The following is a 10,991-nucleotide window of genomic DNA, read 5'->3' as shown; positions in this document are numbered from 1 at the left end:
AAATCTTTAAATGCAACATTGCAATTTAAATCTGTTGTGTTCGACAGGGAAATATCCATCTGAACCAGAAAATAATTTACTAATCTGCAATCCAACAAAGATAATGCATTTCTAGATATTAAGTTACTTAAACATACCCTTACGAAACGAAATTGAAAATGCATTACAAAAGAATACTTTGAGAATTGTAAATGTTTTAGTGTAGAATAATGCTGCAAAATATTTTGTTTCAGCATTGATATTGCAATGTCTGCATCTGCAATAGTCACATCGCAGGATCTGCCATGTCGAATCGAGTTTATAGTTGACCAGAAGGCATGATTTATGGAGTCATTGCAAAATGTAAATGTAAAGTCACTGACATGTTTGTCATTTGCAAATGTTTTTAGGGCTTGTGACTAATTTTAAGCCAAGTAAAACAATCAGGCAAAAGAAATGATACTGTTTGTAACAATAAAAAAAAGATATATTGTAATTTTGTACATAACCAGTACGATGAAGTCTGTACAGTGTTAGTTGACATTTGGTCATTCGATTTGTGTACCTGAACATTACAAGACTTCCAGAAAACAGTTCATTTCACTTGCATTTTTGTTTTACTGTATTCATCAATACTTGTGAATGTGATTGATTTATTGTATTTTATGCAGATGTACTCCTCTACATGAATTTTCCCCCCACAAATAGAGCTATTCTAGTCATCTGGTGAAATTGTACTTCATATATCAATATTTATCGCAGAAAAAAATATCACAATGTCTACATTTCCATTTCCATCCACCCATTTTTATGCACATTTTGGATACGCGCATAAAAAACTGATTGATGGAAATGCCAAGATGCGCATACATTTTGAAAATTGCATAAAAGATGTAACGAAGCAGGATAAACTCAGTTCAATAAGAAAAGATGCACATAAACTATGATTAAAACACTTTTACCAAACAAATTCCAGTATGTGCATTAAAAAAAAGGTCATGTGATTTTGTTATAAGAGATTGTGTGATGATAAAAAAAATGTGTGTGAATACATGTTGTTTTTGTAATTTTAAAACACCATTTCAGTTTTAGTGTTATCATAATTTTAATGACCTCCAGAATAGTCAAGAGCTTCTGTGTTCCATGTCTGATGCCTTTAAACGCCACCACGCGTTTCTTGCTTGTCAGGATTGTCTTCTGAGGCACAAGTCATTTATAAAATAAAGAAAAGATTAACGCAGCTTCTTATACCACAGCAAATTCTGTTTTTACTTCTGATATTTGGCACCAGTTGATCAGGAATCACAATTTTGTTCTCTTTGACTACTTGGATGGAAAATTTGCTTTGTTTGCACGTCTTTTATGAGATATTCCAGTTATGCGCATAAATTTAATTCACATCTTTGGATGTAATCAAAGCTAATGTCAGTTTTCAATATCGTGCAGTCCAAGTGTAGAAATTACTAACAGAAAAACCACATGAGCATCATATGTGCAATCAGATGTTACAATCAAATATAAAACACTATTTTTAAAATTCTACATATTTGTTTCACAAACTAATTTCGAGAGGAGCCCGTGATATGATTGATTGCTGCTGGTCTCCCATCTCTAAACATTAGAAAGCCAATCCAATTATTCCAAACTCACTATAAATAGCCCGTCTAGTATTACTTCTAGGGATGTAACGGTATTGTAAATACCGTCATACCGCAATATTAAATTTTTTCGATATTACCGAAGTCGCATGACTCGGTAAAACTATAGGTCTTCTGAGAAAATTTGCTCAGGCGAATGAAGCGAACGGGAGCTAGCTGAAACTTCATTTCCCATCAGCCCCGGCGTGGCCATAATCCTTTGCGGTCTGTTGTCGCTACAGATCCAGTAATGCGGAAATGGAGTGTGCTGCTAGTAGCGGAGATGAAAAAAAGATGGAAATGATCGAACCTAAAGCGGGTGTTGTCGCCGCGCGCGTGCTGAATAGCGGTGCTTTCGCGCGCGTTCTGATCAGCTGTGTTGTGGTGCGCGTATTGTAAAGCGCCGAGGGGGGGTTGAGCGCGCATACTCGAGAGGTGTTGTCGCGCGCCTACTGAAGGGCTGGACTGGACGGAGGTTGTGTCGCGTCGCGGGGGCACTTTTGATCGTTTTGGAAGGGCATTTTCTATCCAAGACTAAAAAGGGCATGTGCACTGCACAGGTTGAGCCCTATGTGTGCACGTGCCTGCAAATTGGGGAATACGACTAATAACAGTCATGGGGACTGCAGAAACACAGCACACTGTTCAGATTGATGCAGACATTGACTTGTACCGCAAAGAGACCTCTATCTCACTCATGGTTTGTCTTCTCAAGTGGGGGAAAGACAATGCACAACGTTACCCACTGCTGTCAACATGGACCAAGTCATATCCCTCTTGTCCCAGAAACCTCAGTCCCAAATGAGAGGGGTTTTTTCTGTTGCAGGGGACATTGTAAATACCCAGAGATCCCAGCTTTTACCAGATTATAGTTATATGATAATTTTCCTTTAAACCCATCTCTATCTAAGTGAGTGATTAAATGTTAAATGTGGTGAGTTTTCAACAATACTAAATTGAACCTTTATTTTTTTACATGGTTTAATAATTTTTTGTTATTAAAATTGAAGTTCCTGTTTCAAAGCTTACAGATAGATGGCTAATTTGTATGTCATTGACACTTTTGGCACTTTTTTGGAGTATTTTCAAAAGTTTTTTTTTCCTGTAAATGATTCAATAAATACCGTACCGTGACATTCATACCGAGGTATTACCGTACCGTGAAATTCTGATACCGTTACATCCCTAATTACTTCATTATCTTCGTTTTTTTAAGAATACCCCATCCACCCTGGAACCCCATCCACCCTATCTTCCCCTTTTCCTCTCGAAAACAACCTGATCTCGGACCCCTTACATACTCATTGACCATGCGGGAGCCCTGGGCTCAATTATCTTCAAGCTCAAGGTTCTTTCCCAGGAAAGAATGCCAAGCCTGCTATCATTATCAAGCAAAAAGTGTGAACTCAAAAAGGGGGAAAAAAAAGGTTCCAAAATCATGTTTTATTGGTTTTGCGTTTCAAATGGGATTTTTTTTTCAACTTGTGAAGCTTGAGTGTTTCAATTTCTGAAATTTGTCAGAAGTCCATTTAAAAAAAAAAAAAAACAGCAGGAAACACATGTAATGAACCTGAAACTTTGGGTTAAAAACCGATGCAATTGAATTTCTATTCACAATTCCAACATTTTTAGCTTAGTATATCCACATATTCTGGATCAGATCATTTTTGAATGTCCAAACTGCATTAATATTACTGTCAAAAAATATTTTAAGCAACGTCTATACATTAATAAACCCCAAGAAGCCCATCTCTTTGTTATATGTTTTGATGTGAAATCTACTAATAAGACGTTCAACCCTCAAATGCAAATTAGCCTGATTGGAATCAGGCCTGGCACCCAACACATGCCCTGCAAAGTATCTGCAATTAAAGGTGAGAAGAGCAGGTTGTCAAACATGAATCACTAACTAGACTGGTAATGGTCTCTGAAAACCTGAGCGCAGACTCAAGTGGGCCCCATTTGGCACTTGGCATTTTCCCTTCTATCATCGTCCTCCAAACATGGGCTCTCTTGTCATAATATTCTACTATGTATTTATGTATGAGCAACTGTGCAGCAGAGACAGGAGCTCTGTAAACCGTGCCCATGCAGAGATGATATGAGACAGACACATTGCTGCCTGTAGAATGCATCTGCGTTTTGTAAGTATTTACATGACGTATGCCTTGGACTCATGGATTATGTCCTCCAGAGCACTTCGTGTCCTTCAGACTCCAGAGGGACTGGCTGAAACTTGAGGAGGAAATGCTATGCTGAAGTGGACAGCAAGATTAGATGACTTGAGGCATGGGTCCAGTGGGGGTATCCTGATGGATAAAACCAATATTGACATAAACACCAGAGGCCCACAACTGGCTGAGTGATGAAGTCATAAGGTTGATTACTGTACGTTCGATCTAACTGCAACTGTCAGAAATGGATTTCATGCTCTACTAATGGGGTAATTCCTATGCACTTGTCTTTAAACACACCAATCAAGCACATGAAAAGGGGTAAAAATGAGAGATATCTCATGCACTGCATGAACCATAAAAGATGAGAGCACAAATGGTATCGGCTCACCTGCTAAGACAATAGACTTAGATTTGAAATGTTCAGGGTAACGTTTCAGCACTATGCATTTGAGTAAAAGACTATCATTAAGATCCATTATTAAGGGGTGCTATTATACCTGTTTTACAAGATGTTCCATAAATTGTAGATAACCCCAAAGCATTTGTGTAAAGTTGTAGCTCAAAATACTTAATAAATATTTTTATCTTACCATACTGTAAAAAAAAGAAAAAAAGAAATAAAAGAAACACACACTGTTGGTTTGTCTCTTTAAATTAAAATAACCTCCTAGAGTCCCGTATTCAGAGGAGGGCTGTGATTGTTTTACAGCTTATGTATCTGCACTTGTTCTAAATAGTAATGGGCCTTTATAAAGGTGCTTTCACAATTGTGGTTCGGTTCATTTGGTCCAGACCAAGGGCAACAAATGATACATTGTAGCTTTTCTCTGGCGTTTTGGGTTCTTTTCACATCACACTGATTGCTTTGGTCCAAACCAGCTGAAAGTAGGATTGTAACAATATACCGGTATGACGATTTACCACGATTTGAACGTGCACGATTATCATACCATGAACAATTGCATATCAACGGTTTTAACCCTTAAAGACCGAGACAGCCGCCCGCGGCTAAAAATAAGTATTGCTTTTAAATGTTTAATAACATTTGATCCGCTGATCCGATTCATACAATTCAAAGATTGGCATAAAGAAGAGAATCTCAGCTTTCCAGTGCTGTATCACATAACATTCGCGGACTTTCAGAGGCTCCGGAATCAGTGCGGTTACGTCATCAAAATTTGACCACGCTGATTTGACAAAGAAACGCTCGTCACTGTGTCTCCGGACAAACCAGACATGATACATTGATGCATTGTCCCTCCTCCATGCCCAGATTGGTTCAAACTCGCTATATCACAACCAATAAGCATAGGTTTCGCTTTAGTTTGTGGACAAACAATGAGCTTTTTGAACAACACGGAATGAGAGATAGGCATACATTTATGCGTGGCTAAATAAAACGCAAAAAAAAAAAAGTTTTGCATGAAATAATTCTCATACTAAGTACTTTTGCATGCACAGCAGCACAGAAACATGACAAAACAGTGACACAGCAAAGACGAACTGCTGCTCTTGCTGTTTTCAAAAGACGCAAATGAAGGTGCAGCTGTTTGTCTGCATTGCAGACAACCATATCCAAATCCATATCCACTGACAACCATATCCATCCTGGCACATAAACCTAAGGATGTTCCATATTGAATCTAGTTTCGTTATGTAACTATTTATAGTATAGTAAATATTTATATCTATTTTTTTACTGAGGATTTGCACCATGTTTATTTGGACTTTATTTGGACTTTGACACATTATTTATTATTTTCTTATTTTTTATTTGTTCATTGTAAGTGGTGTTGTTTATAGTAACTGAAAATATATTATTTGGAAAAAGTCAAATTTGCTTCACTGTTCTATTATTTTGTAACATTTGTAACATACCGTATACCGCGAAACCGTCAAACCGTGGTATTGTTTTAGACGATTATCATACCGTAAAAAATTCATACCGTTACAACCCTAGCTGAAAGAAACCAAAATGCAGTCATGTGACAAAATCCACATCACTCATTGGCCAGATGTTATTGAACGCATTTCCTAAACTGCTTTTCGATTGGTCAGAATTAACATGCGGGGAAATGCCAATGGAACTCCCACCAGTAAACAAACCAGCAGACGAAAAATGCCGCTTTTTACTATGGAGGGATGGCTCGGGTTGACTGTATCCCTGGTCATAGTATACTATTTAGTTTGTAAACATCACTTTAGACATACTATACATTTTGAGAATGAAGCATGGCTGCGACTAGAAAACAATGTTTTAATGCACTGCAAATAGCAAAGGTGCATCGCACGTCTCTTCAGGGGGAGGCGTGAATAATTTAAGCTAAACTGTGACCTGGTCATCTTCCGGAAATATTACCAACAATCCATCAGTTAATGTTTCTCTCTCTCTCTCTCTCTCTCTCTCTCTCAAATTGTTGGTAAAGCGCTGTCAACAAATATTTTTCCTCCACATCCCATAATGCAGAGCGCATCGGACTACAGCAACTGGATTAGTCTAAAAGGCGCAGTACTTTTTGCAGTTAGGTCTGTTCTAGTTCAGATCATGTTCTCACTAAAAAAACTAACCACCCAAGTGTTCGGAGGAAATCATAACGAGATCACCTCTTCAAGGAGGTCTTGATACGCTTTTTTAGTCCACTTTTGGTGCGCACTTGAGTGCGATTGCTACATTCACACCTGCCCAAATGAACCGCACCAAGAGGGAAAACAAACTCTAGTGTGATTTAACCGAACTAAATAAGTGAGGTGTGAAAACACTCTGACGGTATCATAACCTTGGATAAAAATATCACGGTTTCACGGTATTGTGATTACTGCTCAAATATAAATTCTTCTTAAATGTGTGGGTAAAAAACAACAATTTTTTCCCTATTGAACAAAATATATTCTATTTTAAGAAACAGCTAAAATATTTTGGACCAGTAGCTTTTGATGTAGAGGTTTCTTTTCTGCTAGAGATACTGTTGCCCTAAAAACCTTAATAAAATTGTGAAAAACATGCAATAAAACAAAAACAACTTACACAAACCTTAGGAATGGTATAACAGAAAAGTTTGGCATTTTAAAACCTTGACGTATCCAAACCACGGTAAACCTTGAAACCAGTTATCGTTCCATGCCTTGTCAGTTTACTGACAAAGCTCCTACAAGCTATCCACCATTACACTCACCCCGCTTAACCTCACACCCACCTGGGTCATGGCACCAATGTAACCTCTTCATTTGAACTCTTAACACCCTTCCAAGCGAGATTCAAATGGCTATTTCTGGCATAAGAGGTGGACAAGAATATTAAAGACAGCAGCTAGATGATCATTGCCAATAATCTATTTGAGGCCAGGTTTACCCACACAACTTCTACTAGCTGACCTCCAATACACTTGTAGGGTGGAAAAGTGATGAGATGCAGACATTACTTTTTCCTAGTGCTAGTCGAACATTTTTCAACTTTGTCAGAATAACACAAGCGTTCTGCTTATCATGTGACAAGAATCAACCAATCAGCTTCAAACATTTGAATGGATTATACACATTTCTGTAATAATAGTAGACTGATTATTGATGCACCTTTTCATTTTTAAAATAAATAAAACTTGTTTCATGAGTGCATTGAAATTGGTATAGTTTCACACTTCACATTTTCCATGCAGTTTTTAGACATGAACTGTAAACTCTGCTAAGCTTTGCAGGACTGGTAGTGCATATGCGGCTACCAGTTTTTCCATAGCTGGCTAAGTGGAATTGTGTTATTTATTTATTTATTTAATCACTGTTTATTAGCAAGTTAAAAAAAGGAAGTCCACAAAAAATAAATATCTGATCATCGTCCATATTGTTGTTTTTTTACATTACACTCTCATTACCAATGCAATGACTGACTCTTTTGTATTGGAAATAGAAAACGTATCTACCACCCCCTATGTTTTGAGAAATTTTAAGATTTTATATTAAATATATTTTTTTCATACTTTTCATACAATTCTAAAGAAATATGGGCAGTTTGGTGGTATTTGATTTGAATTTAGAGTCTAAAAAACATCTAAAAATATCTATTCTGGGCATTCAATCTGCCCAGTTGGTGGAATGAACTCCCTAACTCAACTATTTAGTCTCCACTTCACTTCCTAATCTGCAATTGCCACTCAGGATATACCACTAACTGTACTCACAAAAAAAAAATAAATAAAAAAACTTACATTACTACATTACATTTCCTTCTTAAACTTTACACACCTGAAACTTGTCTACAGCACTTATTCATTGTTGCTCTTATAGACTTTGGAAATATTGTGAAGACTTTGAAGCAAAAAAATCAGGATTGTGACTCTTTTGTTGCCTTTTCTAGCATATTTTATAGATGCATAATCCCAGGGGTCATGCTTCCCAGACTTATTATTAGACATGCGGGAGATCAATATACTTTTGCCATATTTGCTTTTATACCTAGCAGAGGAGCTACCATCTATGCATCTAATGCATTTAATGGAGTGATACTACAATCCTTAAAGTGAAATAAAGCATCACATTTGTTCTTTGAAGACATCTTCATGGCATAGTCTATTGGCTTGCTAGATCAAAGGAGAAGCAGATCACACAAGTGCCAGAATACTAAAGATTATCAATTGCACAGACCAAACTAAAATGAGAATGAAGGTGGAAATTACAATATTGAGATAAATGAACGAACCAGCAAGGAAGGAGAAAAGGTCAAGTTATCAATCAGGGTAATGGAGTGGATGCAATTATTTATGATCGTCTTGATTAAGTGTTCTGGTATGCTTGCATATGCACATTATGGATCTATTACTCAGAATAAAAAATAAATACATAAAAACAGCTCCCATTGAAGATTGACCTAATTCCACTTGTGTCCAGATTCTCCAAGTATCCTTTAGTTCTTTATGACTGAATTAGAAAAAAGGGTTAAATAACAGTAATATTCAAAATGCATGCATGGTTGTTAGAGATATTTAAATAATACTAATTTTATGTATTGTATGAAATGGGAAAGTATAGCATTTTTAGTTCACATATTTTGGGATTTATTTATTTATTTATTTTTTGGATATTACATTTTCATTTTGACCTTAAAGCAACACAGAGCAATGCAAAAAGCAACAACAACTATAAAAGACAAAAAAGGCAAACAAAACAGTACCAAAAAAGACAAAATACAGAAAAAAAGATAGATTTTAAAACTATTGCTACATCAATTAGTTCAGTTTTATATATAGGTTAACAATTTTAGACATACATTTCTAGGTCAGTGGGCACAGGCAATATTGTTATTTTGCAAACAATGACAGGGTCTCACCTTTAAATTGTTATCTTTGACATTTGACAGATGATCATTTATAGTTTCCAGATGGCTTTAAAGTAGAGCTGGGCTGAAAAACTATATTATATCGAAGCTCTGGACGTCTTACTCTATATTGATCTAAGAGCCAATCACACAGCAGAAATGTGCAACAATGGGAATCTAGAAGTGTGTTGATATTAGAGATGCACTGAATTTTCAACCACCAAATATTATCACCCATCAAAAATAGGTTGTCATTTAATGGACCCTCTAATTTTTGTGGCTTCGGTCATTGTTGGGGTACTCTTTCAAATATGGAAGCATTAACAGAAATATATGTTCAATAAGGAAAGTAATTAATCCAGATTACATTTTCGCCCAGCCCTACTTCGAAGCCAGCAATGTAAAGTGCTAGAGAATACTTTCTGATTTTTTAATACAAAGTTGAATAACTGTTTATTTTACAAATAAACAATGACCAAAGATTAACCAACCCACTCAAGTGTTATGCTTTTTTGAGAATTACAGCTTTTGTAGAGACTGTTTTCTTCTTGTGCCACCCACATGTTTGACATATGCTCCTCAAAAAAAATAAAAATAGATTTTAATTCAGAAATTGAAAGCAAGTAACTGTAGGCGTCTCGAGTGCAAAACATCCATAAAAAGTAGAGTAGACCAAATAACATACAAAAACATGTGTCAAGACCAAAAATATAATAATTCAGAACAAATCACAGTATATGGTTTGGTGGGAAAACGCGGTAATTTGTTTTCAAATGCAGGTGTTTTTGATTGAGGTAAAGTTGGGTTTATTTCCGCACATTCATTCATTTTGAACGGTCTGTCCCTATATTGTTTTCCATGCTAATTTGAACATTTAAGCTGAAATGCCATTTATTAAGACTTATAAACAACATTAGTACCATTTAATTAACTTTGAACAGATTTGTACTTAGATGGTAGCCTAATTGGCTGGTAATAGATTTCCCTTTTTGGATTTTGCAATAGCCTACTTTTCTGAAAATATGTAATTTTAAGGAGAAAGTCTGCATGTGCGAATATAAAACGAACTTTACCTTAATTTTGTATTGAAGCTAATAATAATTCCTTATGTAGTATATAGCCTAGATTTACACGGAGCGTCTAAGATGCAAGCCAAATGAAACTGAGCTGCAGCGCGCGTTGAAAAAAACTTGTTGAAGGAATGTAGTTTATTTCTTTCGCGCTTAAGCACAGACACAAACCTGTGTTATATCAGGCAGGAGGTTGTGTTGGAACGAGCGAATCGCCCGTTCTCGTACTCACCCAGTCCGGGCACAAATGTGTTGAGAAACAGGCAGATGACAGCAACTGGGAAAGGCATATAAGGGATGGCAGCGCGCAAAGGTCCTTTCTTCTCCCTCACTTGAACAACAACTCCGCTGGTAGAAGAAGAAACTCCTTTTTCGTTCATCTCTGTGTCTTTCTGGTCCATTTCCCAGCTTTTAAAACTAATTACAAACCTAGAAATCCGCGTGTTTATGTGTACTAGACACTATCAGGCACAGCTCCAGCGAGAGGTTGAAACGAGTGCGCGCACTGAACGGTAGGCGTCACACTTACTACTGTGTCAGTGAGCGATAGTGGATCCCTACACAATGGATTTAAAGTCACAGGGGTGGCTTTTATCAGTTCGTTAATACAGCATTAATCTTATTTTTACATAACATAACATAACATAACATAACATAACATAACATAAAAAATGTAGGTAAAATGTGCAGTCAGAAGTCTTAGACCTTTCCAGAAATGTATAGTTGGTAATGATTGGTCAGTGGTGGTGGGATGATGAGCGTTACAATGTGGTACTACATTGTGTAACATTAGAAACCAAAAAAGCTAATAAAAAAAAACATG

General features: G+C 36.6%; 1 protein-coding gene and 1 long non-coding RNA gene across 4 annotated transcripts in view; one reads left to right on the top strand and one right to left on the bottom strand.

Annotated features, from left to right (window-relative positions):
* Positions 1-1,233, top strand: part of LOC147839412 (uncharacterized) — a 5,592-nt gene extending 4,359 nt beyond the window's left edge. Inside the window, exon 3 of the long non-coding RNA XR_015518859.1 lies at positions 1-1,233. This exon is cut by the window's left edge and continues 302 nt beyond it. This is a non-coding gene — a long non-coding RNA (uncharacterized LOC147839412).
* stum (stum, mechanosensory transduction mediator homolog) overlaps positions 1-10,684 on the bottom strand; it is a 47,467-nt gene extending 36,783 nt beyond the window's left edge. For 2 of the 3 annotated variants that reach the window (XM_087297434.1, XM_087297435.1), the window contains exon 1: positions 10,401-10,668. In XM_087297434.1, the coding sequence (XP_087153560.1) occupies positions 10,401-10,569 (169 nt within the window). In that variant the 5' untranslated portion in view covers positions 10,570-10,668. 3 annotated transcript variants of the gene reach the window in all.
* Positions 10,685-10,991: the final 307 nt, after the last annotated feature.

The sequence above is a fragment of the Danio rerio genome, chromosome 20 (genome assembly GCF_052040795.2).
Source record: "Danio rerio strain M-AB ecotype USA chromosome 20, GRCz13ab, whole genome shotgun sequence".
In the NCBI taxonomy this organism is placed as follows: Eukaryota; Metazoa; Chordata; class Actinopteri; order Cypriniformes; family Danionidae; genus Danio; species Danio rerio.
Note: the sequence above shows the minus strand (reverse complement) of the source record. Positions and strands in the feature narration are given on the sequence as shown.